The following is a 25,478-nucleotide window of genomic DNA, read 5'->3' on the forward strand; positions in this document are numbered from 1 at the left end:
AAGAGGCGCAAAAACACATGTGAAATTTTGCTTGCACGATACAAAAGGAAGTCGTTTTTGCATCGTATCGTTAGTGGGGATGAAAAGTGGATTTATTTTGAGAATCCCAAGCGCAAAAAATCATGGATAGACCCAGGCGCACCATCCACATCGACCGCAAGACCGAATCGCTTTGACAGAAAGACGATGCTCTGTGTTTGGTGGAACCAGAAGGGTATGGTCTACTCGTATATTTTAAATAAATTTATTTGAAATAAGACCGAGCTCTGTTTAAAAGTTATAAACAGTTGTAATGGAACATGAAATAGAAAACAATAGATTTTACGTTGCGCAAAATATGGAAACGTACATTTCATGTATGGAAAGATTGAATGTGTTTATCTCGTGTGAATATTAACATCTTGTTTAGTATCTTTAAATAATTCAGTATCATATCGATCTGTGTGTAAATATAATATATGAGGCATCTGATCGTAGCAATATCATTCATTTCTTCATATAATTTTAAAAAATTATGTGAAAAATAATTTTAAATTTAACTTATGTTAACGCAATTTTTAATTAAATAAAATTGATTTTTTAAGCCATTAATTTTTATTTTATTTTAACTTAATTTAAAAATGAATAATTTTAAATGAATACATAAATTTTGTTTATTATATGTGTTTACTATATGTGACTACATAATAATTATGTATAAGAATTTGTTAATGATAATAATTTATTTCTGTTTCAGTGTTTTTTATTTGTTTAAATTCTTTTCATCTATAAAAGCTTTCTTTTTCATAAAAACTACTAATCTATCAAATTAAAAAGTAAAACATAAATGGTATTGTTTTTTGTTATTTATACAAACATATCTTTTTAAAAAAAGGTAAAAAAAGCGTTAAACACGCGTGCTTTTCGTGAAGAATCATTTGGGCCGGTTTCACCAACGCCAATTACTTAATTGGCCGTGGAACTGACTAATTGTATTTGCTGTTTAGTAGAATTGACCACTTATGGTTAATATCGATTCGGCTTGATCGCGTTGATGAAACCGGCCCTTTGTATACAATACTAAGTATCAAACCCAATTAATAGTAATTGTAATAGTAGTTTTAATTTCTTTTCTAGGATATATTCTTATTTGAAGGTCTTCTTATTCCAATTCGAGTAATGGCAACTTTAATTCTCTGTCAAAAATTATTACTCTTCGAAAAAAATTAATATATTAAATGGAAAATTAAAACTCAGATGCTACAATCTTAACTAATAAAATTAAATTCTATTAAATTAAAAAGTAAAACACAAATGGTAATGCCTCTTGTTATTTATTTAACTCTAATGATATGTATCATCCGTATAAAAGATTTGATATCAAGAATTGGCGTCAAGTTAAATTCCATGTAATTCGGATATCAAATTATATATTGTAAATAATATTACCTTTAATGATATTTCTATAAAAGATTTGATATCAAGAACTGGCTCAAAGTTAAATCCCATTTCTTTTATACCATGCCAAATTAAATAAATAATGAATATTAATCTAATATGTATCATTTGTATAAAGGAATTGATATCAATAATTGTGGCGTCAAGTTAAATTCTACTATCAAAAAAAAAGTAAAATCAAAGTGATACTATCTTTATTATTATTTACTTCATCCAAATGGTACTATCTTTAATTTTTATGAAATGAAATCTAATTATACGCGTATCTTTTTTTTTTTTTTTTGTTGAAGGATCTTCCTATTCCAATCTAAATGGTTTAAATTCTTCTTAAATAAAATTGTTATATATCACAATTCATTCAATGTCATTTTCTCTTCCAACTGAAGTAGTAGTTATTTAATTCTCCTTTAAAATATTATATAAAACATTATCACAAAATTGCGTTACCTCACTCAATTTAAGTGTCATTACAAAAAATTAAAGAGTCAACCGTATAAAACAAAAAAATTTAATTTAAAAATTTTTTAAAGGAAAATTTTTCATGTAAAAACACTTGGCGTTGCTAGATTAAATATCGTAAGAAAAACTATAAAAACAATTTAAAATTAAAATGAATAAAAATAAATAATAAAATGTAATTATAATTTAAAAGTAATAATAAAAACAATAATAAATTTAATTTAAACTTTTTAAAATGAATAAGAATAAAGTTTACTATTTATTTCTCTTTTATAACGCTTGTCTTACAAATCGAAATTTATTTTTTTTTAGACTTAAACTTAATAATATTCACAATGTTTATAATTTGCGCGATTCTATAACTCAATCGCAAATATACATACTCTTTAACTTTCATTGGGAATGCTTCTTATTTTTCTTATTTCTTTAAATATTCATATTTTTTTATGTGATTCTAATTTTTCATATTAATATATTTCTTATTTATGTTATTTTTCTAAGTATTACAATTTTATTTTTCTTATTTTTCTTAATATACATACATTCATATTTTACTACTACATTATTATATCGAGATCTAGCAACGCCAAGTGTTTTTACATAAAAAATTTTCTTATTTAAATTAAATTAAACAAATTCCTGGAGAGAATGCATCAAGCAACCAATATATGTGCGGCGGCACCGGAAGAAATCTTCTCCACCTTCGGTAAGAAAGGAAAAAACAAAAGAACGTGATACACCTAATTCGCCATCGACGAAATCGACTCACTAGAAAATCAAATTAGATGTCTCGTGCGCTTATTGTAAAGCGAAAAGTCATGTTAAGGTTGATTGCTGGAAGCTGAGACGGAAGAAGAATATCTCCCAAAACACATCGATCAGTAATATCGTGGTAGCTGCAAAGGAGACCACCGAAACGGAAAACACGTCAACCAAGTACGACTCAATCGAGAAACCAACGAACATAGCCTGCGTCGGGGATGACGAGACAACACAAATTCAAATGAAGAAATCAACATTTAAGACCGCGTCGTATTCTGTTAAAAAGTTATTAACAAAAAATTTCAGAAATATTATTTTTGCTATACATATTAAATATTATTCTGCATAGGTTTTCTTCTTGCCACGTGAAGCGACCTTCACTTCCCCTTCCCCCTACTTGCTTACAATTATGGAAGTTGTTTGCAAGGAGCAAACGACTTCCATAATTGTACTATTGCATGTGGATTTCAACGTTGTCTTGTCTAGAATCATACAACTTTTGATACAATATTAGCAACTTTGATTGTTAATAACTTTTTAACGAAGGTCGACTGCGAGCTAAAACCTTTTGAAGGATCATGACTTTGACCTTATGTCAAGGTCAAGATCATCGGAAAGTGCTCTTCTATACTGAATATTTACCGATGATAAAATATATAGAAAAAATTATATTTTCTTATTTATGAGTATTTATGAGAAAGCGATTATTCTATGAATAAATATAGACAAATATAACGTACTTGAAAAGAGAAAATTTTACAAATAATGACAAAACGTGTAAAAAAAGTAATATTTTCTCATTGCACTTTATAAGTATTTATGAATATTTATGAGAAATTATAAGAAAAATTTTTACCAGGGTATGGTATTGTAAGATTCGAATTACAATGTGTTGGAATATGCAAATATTGATATTTTAACTATACGTATAATGCTCCAACTTTTCTCTTACAGTTGAATTTCATTGATTATCCAATGCCAAATGTGCTAATATAACATGATAATTCAGTATCAAATATGCTACTTCATTAGATTATCTACTGATTCAGATTTAGAGAGTGTTTATCATTCGTGAGTCGTAGACTCGACGAACATTTTTTCCTGATCGTTTCTTTTATCTTTATTTAAAGAACATAAACCGCATCTTGCTTATTTTTACAATTTAAAGCAAAAATATAAATCATAAATTTTTTAACTAAAACGATATATTGGTCATACTTGCTAACATTTTGACCCGAGAAAAAAATGCTTTTTGCGTGAATGGCTGCAGAACTAATAGTCCGATTAAAAAGCTAAGCATCTTTATCGATAATTGAAACTTCAAATCTCTAGTAGATGCCGAGTAAGCTTTTTCAAAAACAGGAAGGTTTTAGAATTTAGTGTGAAAGACGATGCTCGGATCATTTTAACTCAGAAGGACCGTGAAAGATTAAACAAAATTTTGGTGAAGTGAAAAACACACTTCACACTTTCATCTTAAAGTCCATTTTTGAAGTTTACAGGCGAAGTGCTGCGCTCCTTATATTTTGTCCCAGATGATTCTTGTTAACGAGTAAATGCTCTTCTCCATAGCCTTCTGTAGGCGGAGATGTGTATTATTCGCTCGCAAGTGATTTTTGTAATACGAGGGTCGTTTGAAAAGTCCGTGCAAAGTCAGAGACATGACACTACTGGCGCGTATCAAGGTTAGATTTAGTTAGTAGCATCTCTTGGAGGAACACACACCAAGTTACAGCCAGATCGGTCTATTTGTTTGTGTTTGGCATTCATTTGAATCGAGGAAGTCGAGTGATTTTCACGATAACGCACCAGCTCACACCTCAGCAGTTGTGGTCGCAAAATTAATGGAATTAGGGTTCCAACTCGTCTCACATCCCCCCTACTCTCCAGACTTGGCTCCCTCGGACTACTATTTGTTCCCCAATATGAAGAAATGGCCCTAATTCCATTAATTTTGCGACCACAACTGCTGAGGCGTGAGCTGGTGCGTTATCGTGAAAATCACTTGACTTCCTCGATTCAAATGAATGCCAAACACAAACAAATAGATCGATCTGGCTGTAACTTGGTGTGAGTTTCTCCAAGAGATGCTACTAACTAAATCTAACCTTGATACGCGCCAGTAGTGTCATGTCTCTGACTTTGCACGGACTTTTCAAACGACCCTCGTATATACAAGGAGTATTCATACAATATTCTGAACATTTTATCGACAGTTGTATATTCTGTGACAATTTTTTCGCTGTGCGGAATATTCATTGGGAACACGAATCGAACTTTCTATGAATATTTAGCATTAGCTAAGAAGATATCCTGTTTTATCCTCAGTAAATGAGATTGGATTGAAAGGGATTGAAATAAATGCAGACTTTCGCATTTATGACCGTTGATGAATCTTTTTTTACACAATTTTACAACAATATAACAGATTTAAATAATTTAAAATTTAAATAAATACAAAGAGCTACGAGTCAAGCGGGATGTTTATTGCTTAATAATTATTAAATTTTATAAACTAAATACGCACAAATGTTTCGACTCCTATCGGGTCATTATTAATGTGATAATATTGTTACGTCCGGCGGACTCACGCGACTCTTTTCTTTCATAAAGATCTCGAATTCCTCGAAACTCTAAAATTTTATATTCTTTCCTTTTTTATTTTTCATCTTAAAAACTAAGAATCCGTTAGCTCCTTATGAATGTCGCTCCGAGATAAAAATCAATATGTATGGAAAGCGTAAGACTGATTAACGCCAAGATTAACGATCAAGTCGCGAACGATTCTCGCGAATTCGTAATTATAAAATTTAAGAAACGGCACGCGACGTTCAGGGGTAGATTCTGGGTGGTCCCGTGGCGACGATGCATCCGCGACTTTTCGACGCCCGAGACGTACGTTTCCCCATAAATCTTAGGGTCATAAAATTTTGGAGTTTCACTTTCCCACTCTACCGATTCCTGTCAACATCCTTTCCTCCCCCAAAATCTTGACCAATCTAAGAGCGAAAGAAAATCCTACTCCTAGCCAACAAAACCTATTCCACCAATCCAAATTTGAGTAATCTGGGGCGATTAGTATAAAAATCGCGATTCCGCAACCCTTGCGCAGATAGATAGGCAGATAGATAGTCAGATAGATAGTCAGATAGATAGCAGAACAGAAAGTTAGCAGAACAGATAGACAGCAAATTCTTCTCTAACCGGAGTTTCGGAATTTTACTTGTTCTGATAAGCACAGTGAGTCGGTCGAATTAATCAAAGTTAAAATAAAGTCAGTGAGTTGGTCGCGTTATCCAAGTTTAATAGAATCAGTGCAACCAATTCTATCATCGGGAATCACCCCAAATCAACAGCCTTGATCGAGGAAGTCCATTCAACCTACAACATCCGACGCCACCTTCTCTGCGGTTGGGCCCCACATCACCAGTAAGCTTTCAATTATTTACATTAAGTGGTCCCTTCACGTCTCCCCCCTTTTTTTCTCTCTCTTTGGGGACCCATTAAAAACATAAATTTTCTAGTGCGTTCACGCCGTCCATTCGCCCCTCGTCGCCGCCGCCTGACGAGAACCGCCCGATCGCGCCGATTCGCCGCCCGCGCCCGGATTTCTCACCAGACCCAACCGACAGTATCGGAACCGATTCCCCTTATTCAATTCCCCATAACTACTCTATCTCCACCCCTCGAAATTTCCTATTCCCCAATTTCGAATCCATCCCCTATTCCTTCTGCCAATTTCCCCCCGCATCCACCATCACCCCCTCAGATTGATACCACTCCCTCGATCCTACACCATGGCTATTCTCCCGCTGCTCCCTTCCCCCATCTTTTCCACGACGCCCAGGAACTCTTAGAGTACATGGCACACTCCACCCCCACCCACCAAGATTTGGTCGTCGTGAGGATCCCAGGATCCGACGGCCTTTTCTCGGTGCCAGTAGCGTCCCTCGTCCCCCTCGACCTTTTCTCCCTCAATCCTTATGATCCTAGCTTGTACTAATAGCACCTCCCCCCTTTTTTTTTCTTCTTAAATCCATTTACCAAAACCCCTTTCCTTTTTATTCGCTATTCTCTCCGTAACTCCTCCCTTCCATTCTGCCACGATATATTTCACACACACACGCACACACACATACTTACACATGTACAAATCATAATTATTAAAATTGTATTATTCTTATTGTACTTATTTTCTTTCATTTTATTCAAAATGTATGATCAATATTGTATTTTATTATATTATACTATTATTAATTAACTCCCCAGTAGTCTTTTTTTTTATATATAATCTCTCCTCGTATTCTTAAGCTCTCCCGCGATTGCACTTAGCCTTCTCCCTGGTCACTCGGATTAAGTTCCATGACCGAAAGTCAAGGCATACGGCCGTACTGGCGCAGCTGGCGTTAAAGTGCGCCTCTCTCGGCACACTGACCCAGTTTGGGCCCTTTTTCAAAGGACGTCCGACTCGTGTGTCCGTTTAGCGGAGCACGAGCAGAGGTTTCCGCTTCGTCCTCCGTTCGACCCCCGGCTCGTTAGGAGCCTCAGGACGAAGCGAAGCGCCTCCCGATTTGCGTCGGTCCTTCCCCACGGCTCCCTTGCGGTCCGGAGTCCGGACACGACCAAATCGGTCTAACAATTCGGTTCCTCGTTACGTTCACCCCCTCAGCTCCGCATGCGCGCGGAGCTTGGACGTAACAATATTTTTTAATCTCAAAATATTTTTATTTATTATACAAATTGCATGAAGCATATTTCTACACCTTTCAATTTAAAAAAAAGTTTTGATTTTTTAAGTGCAACAAACACACACACACACACACACACACACACACACACACACACACACACACACACATCGTGGATCGCTCAATTCAAAATTTTGAATAAGAAATGCAATTGTTTCTCAATCTAATTAAACCTAAACAAAGTTTTTCAATCCAATTGAATCTAAAAATTTTACTGAAGTACGCATTTGGATAGATTTAAATGGATTAAAATTTCAATCCATTTTAATCCATTCTCATTTACTGATTCTTAATTCTTTTTTATCTAGTTTGTGTTTGTAATAAAATCTTTTCAGTTTTCCGTTTTTTTAGACGATTTGAAAATAAGAAAAGTTTTACGTTTAATATTTCCAAATCTAATTAGAATGCGATTAATGTATTTCTGTAATGAAAAATAAGTTAAAATAAACATATTAAAATATTTATTGCTTATTTATTAAAATTTATATAACAATTTATATAATAATTTTGTTTTTCATATCATTAATTTGTTTAAAATTGAAATTTTTATTATTTAGGTAAGCATTCAACATCTATTTCACTTCAATCCATGCATGTGGCAAAGTGTGAAGAAATTTATATTCTTTACTTATAAAACTGCCACATTTTGAGTTTTTATTTTCAAAAATGCTAAAACATATTGTTCTTGATATTACAAACTAAGATTTTGTAAAAAAATTTGTTCATTTGAATACCTTGTTTTATTAACTCAAAGATTAAGTAGCCATTTTTCCCCAGTCTCTACACTCCCTACATACTTATTTATTTATGAATATTTACGATACTTTCATATATTAAAATTTTACAAAAATTTTTTCGAAACTACAACCTTATATTTTTAACTAACTATATTTTAATGGATTTATATAAAAATTTATAAGAGAACAAGCGTAGCAAAGCAAGCAGCGCACTGGTCTGTTATGCTAGAGATCTTGGGTTTTATTCCTGACAGAACCAAAATATTTTCATATACTCATATCTTCTTTCGGAAGAAATCGGACGATTAAATATAAAAACACTGAATAAAATTTTAATTATTTTATTAACATTATTTTGACTATTTTAACTTTAGTTTTGGGCACTCTTACTATACGTTGGATCATTCGTATTCTGGATTAATTTTCATCACTTTTACAAATACACATATATAAAAATTATTAAACGATTTTTGCACATATTTTGACATCTTTAGAAAGTATGTGTAAAATTGCATATATATAACAGATAGTATATAAATTTATAACTAAATATAGTTAACAAAATGAGAAAATGGACTTTTTTATACAAAAATGTAAAACTCTGAAACAAAAATGTTTAAAGAAAAAATATATTTTAATCTTAATTGACATTTCAAACTACAAAAGAAAATACAGTTCGAATATCGACTGTCTAATAAATTTAATTATTTTATGACCTGAAAATGATATTTTTAATTATTACTATTGTGTTAAAAAAACTTTATTAGGAAAATGTTCTTTATAACATTACAGACAATTTAATATATAATTATTACTGACAACATTTTATATACATATGAGTACCAAAAACCAGTATTTATTAAGGGTTAATATTGTTTTAGGGTTAAGTTCTTTCTTTAATAATTCACGAAATATTCCTGAAATGTAAACGAGAATTAGTTGAAAATAAAGAAAAAAATTAAAATATTTTTAATTACAAAAATGTACACAATACAGACGATAGGTTATTTATGAACCAAAGTTCAAAGGTGAACTTCAGAGTTATTCTAGTTAAAGGATACGCATAAATTGACCGGCACAAAATTTGTTCTGTAAATGTAAAATTTCTTTAGGATTAGAAAAGAGACCGGTATTGACCAGATGCTCTTAATATTTCAAAGGAAAGAAATGCGCAGGACACAAATGATCCAAATATGTGTATTAAGGATTAACTTTTATTTTACAGTTTGAAATAAAAAATATATTTATAAAATATGTATTTCAATTATAACAAAGTTTAATTAAAATGAATTAATAAAATGTCATATTAAACTGTATTGAAATTAAAACAAAAAATAAACTTGACATTGTGAAAAATACCTAATTTCTAATTTCAAAAAGGAATAATTACATTTCTTTTAATACAACGATGCATTGTCTAGTACATAGTTTGCAATGCTGATAGAATCATTCAGATTCTATAAATGTTAAATATATTACTTAAAATATTATAACAACTGTACGGAATAAAAGCATTTTAAGGGTATTAAGCAAGCTCAAAAAAAATTCCAGATCCTTTTATATTTTTCTCTGATTTTTCCATATCTTCCAAGACCAATTTAAATTTTCATGCGATTAGCCGATTTTTCAAGTCTGTGGCAACCCTAATTAAGAAGTATCAATTTAATGTAAAATGTTCAAATAACACAATTATTTCATGTTAAATTAACACTCGGATTTGTTAAAAATTCAACACAAAAATTTTAACAAAAGCATTTTATCATAAACGCAAAATATTTTTAATGTAATAGATATAAGATATATACAATTGCCATTTATTCCACCAATGGCTTCAGTAGCTCTACAAATCAATATGCATGTCATGGAATACACGTGCACATAACCTACATTCAAAAAATGATTCTGATCACAATATTACATTCTAGGGAAATATTCAATAAAATTCAGAAGAAATTCTTAATTTTTATTTAGCGCTTGGTATTAGTTCGGACGATATATTCGCCTTAAAAATATAAATCGACAAATTTAGATGACCGATGAATATACGCACACGAAAGTGTCTTATTATAACTTAATCTTTTGAAAAATATAATATAGCTGGAAATAATAATTTTATCTTTGTCGAATTTGTGCAATATAATGTTTATCTTTTATAGCTAAACTTTTCATCTTTTCTCTATTTTCCCTTAACATCTGATTATATAGAATTTTATTTCTAAAAGTACAAAGAAATATATAACGTAATATAACCACAAAAAACAGTTCTACATTGTGATAAGTCGTACAAATGTAAAATATAATAAACAATAAGTCAATTATCTTCAAAGTTGCATGCATAATATTCATAAAAGATCACAAAATCCGGCTTCCAAAACGCATCAGAGAAAGGGAAATGCAATTGTTATCATATAAGATGGTAGTAATAATAATAATGGTAGTATAATATTTTTATTTTAAGAAAATATAAATATTTATGCATATTTGTTGATTTATGCTTAATTTGTCGATAATCTTTTTTTTTTATTGTCATTATTTATTTTACTTTAATATTATTCCATTTTATACGAAAATAATAAACATATATATATATATATATATATGATAAAATGATTTAGAATTTAGATAATAAATAATATTCATCAAATTAAATAAAAAATATTTCAATATCAATCGAAAAGAATAAATGTGAATCAAAGATAAGCAACACGATAATAGTAGACATAAGAAAGAGATGTATGAAAAAATATATGACATTAACTATAATGTTATAATAGAAAAAAATTATACAACAATGCAAAATTACAAGAAAAAAAACAGCACATAAGGAACAATTAATAATTTGATTGCTTCCAAAAGTCTTTGCTTATTCAATATTTAGTAAATGAAATAAACTTCTGCATATGACAGGTCTGCTTTAAGTTGATAGATTCTGTCAATCCTTATTCTCAAATGCTCACCGTCCGTCATCTTGAAATAATGTCCTGATCTCGATTCTCACACTCACTCAGGCAGAATCATTAGCAGCTCGAAAAAATGATAGATATTTTAATTGAAAGAATGAAGTATCGTAGAGAATCGAACGAATTGGATTATTACACGATATTCACCTCTCACACGGTAACCGCAACTAGATGTTGCCACCGGGGCAATCTTTCTTTCTCTCCCTCTCATACTCTGTTTCTGTTTCTCCCTCTCCCTGACTCCCTTACCCTCTCTTATAATCCATTCTCCTTCCCTCATTCTTTCTCTTTCAGCCCAGTAACCACCCTTTCGTTTATCCTTGTTTCTCGTCTTCATCAAAGCAGCATGCGCGAGATGCGCGTCCACCGCTACCTACTTTCGCCGAATGGCTGCCGCCATTCCTTCGTTCTCCGCCGTTCTTTCATCCCTCATCTTCTATCTCTACGTCCACTCTTTGGCCAGTATTCATAATCGATTCTTATATTTAATATTATCTTTAGATGTCTCAAGATGTCACGGACCAATCAGAGGACCGTATTAGTGTCTTAACATTATTTAAAACGGTCTTACAATAAAAATGGATTATTAAATACTAGTCTTTATAAAACTAAAAGAGAAAGTGTAAAAATGGCCAATTTTGGCTCTGAATAGACACCTTTAAAATCTGTACAGTTATCATCTTAAAGATCTATATATTTATAAAAAAAATGTGTTTAGCCAGGAAAGCTTGAGAAAGCTCCAGGAAAGCTTTCAAAAATCATAAAATCGGTTGTATGAATGCTTTGCAAAAAACTTATTTTGTTTCTAATAAACAATACATTTCTAAATTAATGATGTATGTACATTTAACTCATGTTTGATCATTAAATATTATAAAAATATAATATCAGAAAGATACACAATATACAGGATGTCCCACCTAAAACAGAACACCAAAATATATCAAAAACTGAACCCAGTAAAATTTTTCGTATCAAAGTTGTATTAATTGAAAGAGGACAAATAATGGTAAAATCAATTTTTTAATAAAATTGATTCTTCAAGGTCACATGAAGGTCACTTTCACTTATTTAAATGAAATGACATGAATTTTTTACATAATATGTCTCCTTTAATTATTCTGCATATAAAAATATTAAGATAGAGGTATCAAAGAACCAATAATTCAGTGAGACATTTTTTATGTCAATATGTGTTAAAATAAAGTGTAAAATAATCAATGATTTTTCGATATTTTTACTTTAACATTTTTATATGCAAAATAATTAAAGGAGTCACATATTATGTAAAAAAAATCATATCATTCTATTTTAAAAAGTAGAGATCTTTATGTGACCTTAAAAATATCAATTTTATTTTTTAACTAATTTTACTATTATTTATATACTATTACATCAAAATATAAAACGGGTTGCTTGATGGGTCGCTTGACGGCTTAACGTGTGAATGTCATTGCGTATATGTTCGTGCCGCTACCACTAACTTTATCTGAAGTTTTGACATCAACAAACTTTTGATTAAAATTGCTCAGAAACTAAAACCGCAATTAAAAATCTAAAAACACTTTTATTATATAATATCATCGGTATCTTTCGATTGCGATCATTCCGAATAAAATTGGCAGCTGATACCGAAATCTGGAAATTGTATCCCGAAAAGGGATCATTTCAGCTTTTCAAATTTTTTCAGTCGTACGTGTGACACATACATATAAAGCGTTTTGTTCATTAAGCTGTTGTTCATAATGCCTTCATACAATTTTAATTTTAATATAAAATTAAAATAAAATTAGCAACGAAAGTGAACCTTGATGTGCATACGGGTGTAATTTATGTACATGAGACAAATAAAGGAAGAGGGTGAGAGAGTGAGAGAGAGAGAAAGAGAGAGAGAATGCAAAAGAGAAAGACAAGAGTGTAGAAAAACAAGAGTGTAAAAGAGAGAAAATGAGGGCACGGAGAGAATAAGAAAAGGCGCGCGCGCAAGAGCAAGATTACAAATCTTAATATTAAATTCATATCGTCGTCAAAAATTTGTATTAGTGATAATATTTATAAAGTTGACGGTGAAATTCTTTATCATGATAAAAATATAAATGGAAGACATTATACAAATTTATTGCGAGTAAAAGATACAAAATCGACATCCGTAAATGATTTAAAAATTAAAATATGTAAGTGGCCTTGAAATGCTAAAAGCGCATATATATTTTTCTTAAAACAAATCTTAATAGTTAAATTATCAATAAATGAGTTTTAAATCAATACAATATGCCTTAATATTAAATAAATATAAATTTACACAATTTTAGAAATAATCTGTATTTATTTGTGGAAGATTTAAATTATTATTTTTCATTATTACATTTTCAAAAATTTACACAAAGTAGTAAAATCCCTTTATTTATGAAAAAAACATATACGTCAAGTGCAAAAAAAGATATTAAATATTTTATTCTTCTTAATAAAAAACGAATATGAAGTAAATGTAATCAGCCAAGTATTTTATTATGCAAGACACATAAAATAGACATAAGTGACTAAAATTGTTAATATATAAATAAAATTGTCAATAGATTATATATAGTGAAGAAAAAACTTGGCGCGTCCGGGTCGCATTAAAACGCAATATTCTACGATCAATATCGATATGTTTATATAGTACGGAAATTATTTACGATACGAATTAACAAAAAGATTATTACATACAATATTTTACGCATAGATGAAAATAATAATTCAACAAAGAAAAGATGTTAATAATTGCTTACTAATTGTTAATCTTGTAAAATTCGTTGTGTATAATTTTTCTGTATTTAAATATTATCAATATTATTACATATATTCCTGCATAATTTATATCACGTTTATTATTTGTGAGTATATTTTCATGTCCTACAAATTATGTCACTATATATTTTAATTTATAATGTAAATACTGTCTTGAAATAATATATTCATAGAAGTACAATTAACGCTACCCGGGCACGCCAAGCTTTTTCTTTACTATAATCTATTAACAATTTTATATTAATATATTGACAATTTTAGTCACTTTCAGTCTATCTGATGTATCTTGCGTAATGAAATACTTGACCAATTACAGCGTTTATTTCATCGTTTTTTTATTAAAAAGAATGTATTCAATATTTTTTTCATGCAATTGACGTATATTTTTTTTTAATTTTTCAGGGACGCTTTTTGGTAAATATTAATTATAAATAAATTATAAAAAGATAGATGACAAATAAATCGCTTTTTCATTATTATTTTCTTGTTTAATTAACAAATACTAGTGTATAATTTTGTTTGCAATCTCCTTTTGTTAAATATTAAATTACGTTATATAGTGCAAAATGCAGAGAATAGCTGCGTTCGACATTGGTAGTGTTTCGAAATAGTATCCCTAAACATTGTTTCCAAACGCATTCGATCAGCGCCTCTAGCGTTACCTAGCGTCAGACTGTATCTATATTCTGACAACAATCACGAAACAATGAAAAACGATGTATTATATTCTGAAAAGTTATAGACTTATAGATCAGATGTAGACTTTACATCGAAATATCTCCCCTTGTAGGATACGTAGAGAAAAAAATAAAAGCACGTATTATACAGTCGGAGTGTAAGCTATCGATCAAGCATACGTAAAACTTGATCGGGCCGTTATTGAGATTCGATAATCTCGGTCCGGTGCAACTCGCCGTCTCACATAAAGGAACATGGCAATGTCTCGCACCATGACGCTGCGCTTGTTTTAACGCCGAGACACTACCACATCTCTAGACAGTCTTTTCTCATTCCAAAAATAGGAATTTTATCTCATAATTCGCACTGAAGAGCAGTGATTTTGGAGATTTTGGTAATCTATAATCAGTATGTATACGAGTATGTCATATCAGTAAGTATGTAAGGAAGATTATAGAAAGTTTTGCAATAAATATTGGAAATTATAGTAAAAACTAAAAATTAAATGTTGCAGCAACTATAATGTTCTCAAATTACTGACAGACTTCTATCCTATACAACAAAAAATCTCATATTTATCATTTTTATTATATATTTATAATACTAATTTATAATAATACTAATCTAATGTTGATCTAATCATGTTAGAGGAAAGACTATTATGATATCGAGTTCATTTTGTGTAAATGCTAGAAGTCTATAGGCAGAATTTAAAAAAATAATAGATCGTTTTGAAGGGAATTTAATAAGCTTTAAGATAACGGTACATAAAATTTAATTCAAATTTCATTTTTTTTAAACTAAAAAAATTTTTTAAATGAGCAAATCGCAAAGTAAAAAAACTGTGCTCCTAATACAATACAAAGATGCCTTAAGAAATCAATAGTAAAACGCAAAGTATATCAGTATTGCAATTAAAAAATTTTATTTAATGTTTCTAAAGTACAAACAAACACAGCTAGCGTGCGCAAAAAGTGAGCATGCGATAGATTGTATCCAGAACTAAGGAATCAAGCGTCGCAGAAATAGGCACTTGACGTTCATTCTGGTTGTCCTTTTTATTATTGTACAATAATATTTTTACTTTAGTAATGATTTTCACTATAACTGACTGTCTCATACAATTTCCACGTCTTAAAGTTTTACGATCATCAAATCTAACTTCTGTAATTTAACATATACCTTCTGTAATTTAACATATTTTTCTATGAGTATGACTTTACTCTATCACTACATAAAGAATTTATTGCCAAATATTTATTTTTTTTTACTAAATAATAAACAAGATTTAAAGGCTCATTTCAATGAAACTTGAAGACAAATTCTAAAATCTTTTTTTATATGACTATAGGCATAATCTAATAATGAATTTTCTACTAAACAATTTTCAATTCAAGAGCAATTAATTCATAGTGGAACCAATATATAGCGTTTATTAGTTTAACAGAAACGCCGTTATCTCATATTAGATGCCTATCTCGTAATAAGGGACTTTTTTCTAATAATAAAAAAACACTAAAGTAATATTCTTTTGTGTCGTAAAAATTCTAATTAATTATTCGAGGGATGTTTTAGCGAATGTTGTTAGGACATAAGGATATTCTCTGAATATTCTTTGAAACATCTCTTGGAGATCTGTGCTATTAGGGGCGTAGCTAAAAATATTGTATTAAAAAGAGTTTCTTTACAAATTGGTAAAAAGCCTTTTTTAGCAATCCATATATTCTATTTTTTTTTTAAATTGGCTATACACCACTTGATAGAGCAATGTTTCAGCTTTAAGAATCTGTATTATTAATTGCGATACGATGATTTTTAACGGAGTTGTGAGCAATAAAATCAAAATATTCCTTTTTACTTAATCTGCGAATAACTCAGAAACAAAAAAATCATAGGAACATTTTTAAAAAACGATAGGGAAAGTTTAAACTTTCACAATAGATAGTAAAAAATTTGCTCAAATTTTTTTTGGGCACGCTATAGATTTACAAAGTGACAAATTTTTTTATTTTCTTCAGTTCGTAGTTTTCTATATGTAAAAATTACAAAACTTACATAAATTTAAAAAATATGTAACCATTTAAAAGTAGAGATTTCAAGCTTTTTTAAATTTAAATATTGATCATTTTTAATGAAGATAATAATAAAGAAAGATCTTTTTATTAACTTGTAAAGACTTTTTCTCTATTCCAATAATTATTACCAATAAAATTATTATTAAACGATTCCGTAATTTTTAAAAATATTTCTAAGTTTTTCGAAAATTTTATATATAGTAAAAAATATTTTGTATTTGCGCGTGCGCATGTGCAAAAAATGGCTTTTCGATATTACGTTTAATGTAAATGTATTGAGGCTGTGAAAACTAGACTTGGTTACTTGCAGTAATACGTGGAGGAGATAACGCACTTAAGTTTGTGAAGAAATGGCTTAAAAAGAAACAGAAAGGGAAACTATAGATTTGTTGGCGTCGTATACGAACATGCGAACACGTTCCAACATGCTTTTGCCATAGTTCTTACTCTAAACAAGTGTGTTGACTACAGTCACATGACTACTTATAATCACGTGTAAGCATCATGGCAAAATATCTCGAAATCTATAAGTTTCATAAAAAATGTTTCAGATAAAAGTAGAGTTTGAAAAGGTCTACTGACTTTATCAGTTCAACTTGGGATGGCGTCGTGAAAATCAGAGTAAAGTCATCTCGAATTTTTTAAATGAAATCCTCCCCTTTTTCTTTTACATTCTTATAGTCTTTGTTGAGACCTTTTCAAAGCTATAATTTTATCCATTTTAGGTCAGCCGTTCCCCTCAAAGCTATCGAATATTTTAGAGTAAGATGTCAGCGACTATGTATAAGCGAATCAAAAATATGTAAATTGTTCATTTTCTGTTCTAAATCTTATGTGTTTTGTTTAGCAGGTCAAAGTAACAAACATATATAAGAAAACCATCCGATTTCATTAGGAGTCAATTTTACATTTGATTATGCGAGGTCCTTTAATAATTAAAGTAATCAAATGTAAGGCTCTAAAGAATTAACATAATAGATACTTTTAATAAAAATTTTTATAATGATACATATGGACTAAGTTAATACAAATGTTCGTGAGTACACATTATAATTTAGGAGTCATATATCTTTGAGATAAAAGATCTGCATATAATTCACAATTTTATTAATACATTTATTTGGAATTAAATTTACATACAAAAAAAGGAATTAAGATGCACTCGACTAATTTTACTGATCATTGTCATCAGCTCATGTTTCAATTTTTTGTTTAATATATTGGATTAGGGAGAAAAGTCTTTTCACACACACATACACACACGCGCGCGCGCGCGCGCGTGCGCACAAACACGTATAATCGATAGATGGAGATTGGTCGATTTTTTTACATGCCACTATTGTGTGTATTAGATATTGTGTATATTATCATTAAAAAGGTGCTATTTTTCATATAACATTTTGAAATAGGTTAATGATAGATTTGAACTATACTGACGCATTCAATCAAATTTGAAAATAAATGAAAATCAAAAACTTCTTTCCGACACATTTATACTTTACTCTTTTATTATAAAAAAGAAAAGAATGCTGCACAGAAAAAAATTTGTCGTGTTTATGAAAAGAATGCTTTAACTAGACAAGCAGCAGCGAATTAGTTAGATTTCTAGATAGCACATTTCAATGTCAAATAATATCGTTCTGGTCGGCCTATTGTATCAAATGTCAATAAAATTTTCCAGAAAATTGGAAAAAATTGTCATGTAAACAGTTATAACATAGCTAAGAAGTTAAACATTGATCATAAAATCATGTTTTGGGACATTTGCGTACAAAACTAGACATATAAAGAAGCTCGATGTTTGGGTGCCATATGATTTAATAATAAAAAATTTAATAAATCGAATTTCTATTTGCAAATCACTGATAAAACGAAACGATATTGAGCATTTTCTGTAAACATTGATAACAGGCGATGAAAAGTAGATAACATATGATAATAATGTTCGAACAAGATCATGATCAAAGAGGCACCACAAACAATCGCAAATCCTAAATTAACGCCAAAGAAGGTGATGCTCGTACACATTATTTGTTTATTTCAAAGAAAAGTTGTTGACTCTTACTTTGCCCGTCTCTTATTATTATTTGTTTTTTGTATGTCTGGTAAAACTGGAAAGGAGTCGTCTATTATAAATTGCTGTCACGGATAAAAACAATTAATTCTGATCTTTACTATCAACTAATGCAATTGGAGCAATCCATTCAGAAAAAACAGTCATAATTAATCAATAGAAAAGGCATTGTCTCTTCTATCATGACAACATTAAGCTACACACGTCTTTGATGACCCGATAAAAATTGAAAGAGCTTAGCTGTGGAGTTTTGATGCACCCACTGTACAGTTCTTATCTTGCATCGGCCGATTACCATTTGTTTCGATCTTTGCAGAATTCCCTTAATGGAATAAATTTGATTTCAAAAGAGGCCTGCAAAAATCATTTATCTCCTTTTTTTATCGAGAAATCACAAAAGTTTTGCACCCCGATGGAATAATAGCCCTACTATTATACTCTTTCTCTCTTATTGAAAAATGGCAAAAGATTATCGATTAAAATGGCATATATTTGATTTAATAAAAAGTTTGTAAATTTAAAAAATATAATTTATAAAAAAAACTTTTTCCTTAATCCAATATATCACTGAGGATGACCACATTAAGAATCAAAACGTTTGAAATTTAATCATTAATGTTTATTGTCTTGTATAATTCGCATATGACATCAGCACGGCTCGAATAACCTTAATATTGTAATATTAAATTTAAATTTTTTATGTTTACATTATATTTGTTTAAATTTTTTAATTGTTTACATTATATTTGTGTTACTTCTAAATATATTTATCTTATATTAAATTAACACAAATTTTGGATGGCTCATTTAGAACATGTAAAATGTGTTAAATTTAAAACAAATTTTCCAACTGACTTGTGAGTAGAAAAGAAATAGAAAGATATATATAATAAGTTATCATACGCTACTTCTTATAGACATCTTGTGAAACAATAATGCCAAGGTTTTAGTTTCCAACAGCCTGAACGTCAAAGAACATATAGTTGCTATTTTCGTCAGCAGTCTATAATTACAGCTTGATAGTTGTATAAACACCCAATTTATTCCTCGAATATCAATTAATTCAATATGATAAAAAGAAATTTAATTATATATATGTTAACTTCTATTAATATTTTCATATTTTTAGATGTATTTTTAAATTTTATAATATTTTTGAAGTAATCAAATCTTCAAACCATATTAGTTTTTTTTTAATAAGACTAATAATAAAATTATCGCTGAACTATTGCGCGAGTACCTGGTTCACATTATTGAAGCTCAGCTACAAAGAATGACCTTCTTTACAGTCACGAAATAATTCATTTCTCGAGCTTAAGGTTGAACAACGTTGTTATAAGCCCGTTAAGAGCCTTCATTTGACTTCCACCACGTACATATATGATCGGAATAATCATTAGTCAAAAGCATTAATACTTTTATAGGTAAGGAAAATGATGTTTACAATAAAAATAATAGGCAATAAAGACTTTAAACGGTCAAGCTGAATATTTAATGTTTAAATATAATTTGGTGTGAATTATATACTACATTTCAAAAATTTATTCCTGCAAAAATTAAGTGTTGAATTTAATTTTTAATTTGTAGTCAAGTTAAAATAGAATTTTTCTGCGAATAAACGGAAGAGCTGAATTTTTTAGGAGAGCTTTATTTTGGCATAACAAATAACGACACAAAAATCCCTATCGGTACGTCGTACAGAAAAGCCGTTATATTAAAGAGCAATCTTAACAGAACGAAATCAAATGGTAAGGACACCCACACAGAATATGAGAGATCCAAATTCAAATCCCAGCCAAGATAATATTTTTCGCAATAAAATTATTTACAGATTTTAAGATGCTTATCAGCATTAAATTATATTAAAATTTTTCTAAGACGTCTATGAGCATCAATATTAAATTAGTGGTCAATTTAATTTATTTAATTTATAATATCACGATGATGATCATTTTAGTTTTGTTAGGATTGCGTTTGAAGACTGAAAATTAAATTCGGCGCAAGTTTGCAAGATTGGATATGTAGTAAATTCACATCGAATTATTAAAGATCCAGCTTGAGCATTTAGCCTTTATCTCCTATTTATTGTGTATTCACATTACAGTCTAAAAGGATATTTTGTTTAATATCGTTTACAATTAAGTTCATTTGCCTCATTTTCCAGAATAATTATAAAATAAGATAAAATAAAATATATGAAAAAAAGGAAAGTAGATAAGGATAAAATAAAGAGATAAATTGGACAAAACAAATTAGATGAATTGGACAAAGCAAATTGGATGAATGCATAATTTCTTCATACACGCATATCTTTTATGGAAAATAAACTAAAATATAGATACAATAAATATATTAAAAAAGGATAAAAACTATATAATATTCTTCTTTTCTTGTTTGTAATAAAAATTATCATAAATTTTATCATGCAAGTTCTCTTATCATATTTTAGCTTTGGGTTTATCGGTTGTAAAGAACTCACATCCAATAATCCGTTTTCGAATATCATCAGGCCGAGTATTAATCTGCATTGTTGATCCATTACTGTTGCTCATGGTCGCCATAGGTATATCAGTAGGATTAACACGTGATTCAAACCTCGCCACCTAAATAAACAAAGTTCCGTAAAAAATATATCTCATTAGTTTCTACATTACTAATATATTTTGTATCATCTTCAATGTATAACAACATTTCGTTATTGATTTATTTCAATATATGTACGAGTAAGTACAACACACTGGAATACACACTTCTTTGATTTTATATTGATTTCTTACTTTATGTATATATTATGTGGTTAGAGAGAAAAAATTTACAATTATTATAAATATTATTTAAGAAATTTCTTGTCTAAGATCTTTAGTTGTATGTATTAGAGGAGGATTACAAAAACATTGCAAGAATTAAGTACATTACAAGATTACATACATATATGTATGCTACAATGTAGATTACAGAAATATTAAAATGCTTGCTTAAAATATCAAAAGAATTAGAATGCAACACTATAACTTAGAAATTTATCTTATATAGGTGATGATGCATTACAGTTATTAAAAACAATTACATAACAGAAAGAAAGATTCGTTATAATCCGAAGAAAACTATAAATATATATTACATATACACATGAAAACGTTCACTTTAATTAATTCTAATGTCTAAACCCCTGGTGGAAAAAGTTTGCTGAAATTAGTCCACGTTTTGGAACACTTTTTGGGAAAATTTCAGCATTCGGAAAAATTTAAATTTAATTTCAACAATTTTTAGCTAAAAAAAATCATTTTTAATAAAATTTCAGAGAAATTTCGGCTCATTTTCAATATGTTAACTAAAAATTCACTTTTAGTAAAATTTCAGCAAATTTTCAGCAATTTCGCTGAAATATTTCAAAACGTGAAATAATTTCAGCAAAATTTTTTTACCAGAGACATTATATAAATTATTTTATACATAAACACAAAATGTCTATTATTTATAAAAATCTAGAATTTCTATTTTTCTATCTATGAAAAGAGAAAAATCATAGAATTCTTATCAGCAAATTTTTTCGAAATTTAAAAAATTTTTCTTGAAATTACTTCTTTAAAGATCTTATTTTTATTTTACAAATATCAAATACTGTGATAATTTAATATTAAAGTACTATATAATATGTTTAACATTTTTAAATAAGCTTTAATAAATAAAAAAGAAATAAACAGTCTAGAGTCTAGCCCAATCAAATTTTACTTTAAATACCTTAAAAAACGCTTTAATTTTATTGAAAAACTTACATAAAAAGCATATACTTTAATTATAATTTAAAAAATTATAATTAAAGTTATAAATAATAATTTAAAAAAATTATAATTTAAAAAATTTCTGTAAATATTTGAGAAATAAAAAAAACTTAGAAAATTTTTACCAAAATTTGAATAGATATCATGATAAATTACGTACTTTTCTTTAAATACATAATTATTTTCTTACTTTTATTGTTACTTGTATCGTGTAATGAAAATTCGCGAAACGATTTAATAATCTATTTCATAATATTACATTTTAATGGGCTATAGTTAATGTGTTAAATATTAAATTTACTGTTATTTTTGAACAAATATGCACAGATATTCTTTTCTATTACAAATCAGTCCATTAAATACCCCCACTGTATTTACAATATTATTACATTATAAGTATTATAGTAATTTTACAAGCAAGTGTTGCAATATTAAACTATTATCTCTCGAGGAAAATTTCGACACTGCTACACTCCGACAGCATATTACAACGCAACAGCATATATTTACAACCTCACAAATACCTCCTGAAATACCTCCGCAAGCATTCTGCACAATTTTTGAATTATTGCAACGCGATATATTTTCACGTAATTGAAAATGTTTCCTACATTATCGCTAAATTCTCTGGTGGAATTTCACAACTTCGTGTATCTATCATTCGATTCCGGTCACTCGATATGCGCACTACCACGTTCATAAACAAGATAACATATGTGAGGTATAAGAGTGATTGATGCATATCAGTGCGATCGCGCCTATTCTCCACTACGGATGCAGTGCCATGTGACGCGACAATTAAATCACGCATCGATTCAAATACATCCGAGAGAGAAACTCAACATTCTTATTTCGTGTCATCTCTGAAGCTATCCCAAATTCTGTTGCAAATTCGCGAATTCGCTCTTCTTATCTATTTTTGACAATCCTTAAGAATCCAAAAAAATAAAATTTTTTCAACATTAAGCAATAAATTGGTGTGATGAATATAATTGGATGACGAATTTGATTCAGAAAGAGAGAACGATTTTTTTCACCTTGTCTCACTGTGCCGACGCGTAACGTTGACAGGAGTAGAATAAGCAGGACAAGAGTGAAGTCGTTGTCGCGGCGTCGCGGCACATTATAGAACGGTCCGGGCGGCGGGCGCCGCCCCGACCTACGAGTGGGTAGTGCACGCGACTTCGGTGCGCCTCGCGGTTACAATCCGCCATTATACATATAGTACCCAACATTTATTCGCTTGTCATTTTGCAGTGTGTGTATATATACTCATCATATTTATCCACGAACTATTAATGATATTATGTCGCAAAGTTCATCCGTGGCAGATTGAGACAAAAATTTCACCCAATTACGCAGCAATATTTCTCGCATTCTTTTCCTTTGTTTTAAAATTATACAATTATCGAATGCAATTTATCAGAGATATCTTATAATTAAATGTATATGATTAATGTTTTTAGAAAATTATTATTAGTTTAGAAAAATGTATCATATAATATAAAATTATATTATATTTTTTTGCAAAATCTTGTTGATATTGCATTCCTCATTCAAATATCATTATAAAATTCCAATGTAGATCAAGACAAAAATATTTCAGATTACGCATCGACTACATGATTAAATTTAGAATGAATTATTCTCAATTATAAAAATAATTATAAAATATTTCTCAAAAAGAAAAAAAACTTTAAAAAAAAGTTATAATTTTTAAAAGAGGAAAATGCTTGAGATATCAAATGAATTTCGTTATAAAGTATGCTAGTGGAAAATAACACATAATTGGAAGTAGAACATAATTTATTGATAAAATTTTACACGATAAGATCTTTTAAATAATTCTTTGATAACACTCTTCTAAAAAATGAATTATTCAATTACATTTAGTATATAAATTAATTCTCAGCCTTTTTAGTGAGAATTAAAATTTATTTACATAGATAATTCTTTAATAACACTCTTCTAAAAAATGAATTATTCAATTACATTTAGTATATAAGTTAATTCTCGGCCTTTTTAGTGAGAATTAAGATTTATTTACATAGAATGTGATTATGTTCTAGTTTGAAAACTAATCTCCACAATATTGACACATTTCTTCAATTTTTCAGACAGCTAGCGGATCCCAATTTAAAAAAAAAAATGACGGTTTTGAGTTAAAGAAATCTTCGATTTTTTCGTATGTGTGAGGTGTTAGTCCAGATCTACAATAGGTGTTTTAAGCCTTAAGCCGTAAGAAATTCACCAATTACAGTCGAATGCGATGAGAATAATTGATTCGTCCATTTCTTATAGCTTAAGGTTTAAACATTAAAAAATTGTATATTCGGACTTAGTCTGCAAGATGGTGTTGAACGGAATAAATGAAAATCTGTCGGTGCCAAAGACCATGGCACATAGAAAAACCTAAGACGTCAGACTTATCCCGCAAACATAATAGAATAGTAAGACTTAAGCCTTAAGAAATTGGCCAATTGTTGTCGATTATTTTTCTCACATTCGATTGTGATTGATCATCTTCTTAAAACTTAGGACTTACGACTCTATTATATTTGCAGGATTAGAGCTATGGCACACAAAAAAACTTAAACAGTAAAATGTAAATAGTAAGTGAATTGACCAATCACAGTAGAGGCCATAACGTAAGCAGTAGCCAACATGTTGATTTTCTTATTGCTTACGCCTTACTGCCTTAATTTTTTTGTATGTCATGGCCAAACTGCCAAATTAATTTAAGAGAGCCGAGTGAGTTGAAGGGTCAAAAAGTTAATGATATTTTGTGAAATTTTTGGGGAAAATTAGATATGTCAATTTTAGGTTTAGATTTATATTTTATTTGCACTTTGTACAATATGTATGACCCAGACAGCACAAAATATTTATGTTAAATATTTATTAATATTAATTTTTTTAAATGTTATATAGATATTTTATACATATTTTATATAAAATATTTGAAATATTATTAAG

At 29.3% G+C, this 25,478-nt stretch overlaps 1 protein-coding gene across 2 annotated transcripts in view; it reads right to left on the minus strand.

The window, feature by feature from the left end:
* LOC108751395 (band 7 protein AGAP004871-like) overlaps positions 1–23,709 on the minus strand; it is a 143,781-nt gene extending 120,072 nt beyond the window's left edge. The window contains exons 1-2 of one of the 2 annotated variants that reach the window (XM_018491549.1): positions 23,540–23,709; positions 21,200–21,323 (exon numbers count right to left, since the gene is read on the minus strand). In XM_018491549.1, coding sequence (XP_018347051.1) covers positions 21,200–21,281 — 82 coding nt within the window. In that variant the 5' untranslated portion in view covers positions 21,282–21,323; positions 23,540–23,709. Of the gene's footprint in view, positions 1–11,100; positions 11,335–21,199; positions 21,324–23,539 lie in introns of those variants that run through there. The other variant, XM_018491559.1, reaches the window with a different exon arrangement.
* Between the last annotated feature and the right edge of the window lie 1,769 nt (positions 23,710–25,478).

The sequence above is a fragment of the Trachymyrmex septentrionalis genome, unplaced genomic scaffold (genome assembly GCF_001594115.1).
Source record: "Trachymyrmex septentrionalis isolate Tsep2-gDNA-1 unplaced genomic scaffold, Tsep1.0 scaffold111, whole genome shotgun sequence".
In the NCBI taxonomy this organism is placed as follows: domain Eukaryota; kingdom Metazoa; phylum Arthropoda; class Insecta; order Hymenoptera; family Formicidae; genus Trachymyrmex; species Trachymyrmex septentrionalis.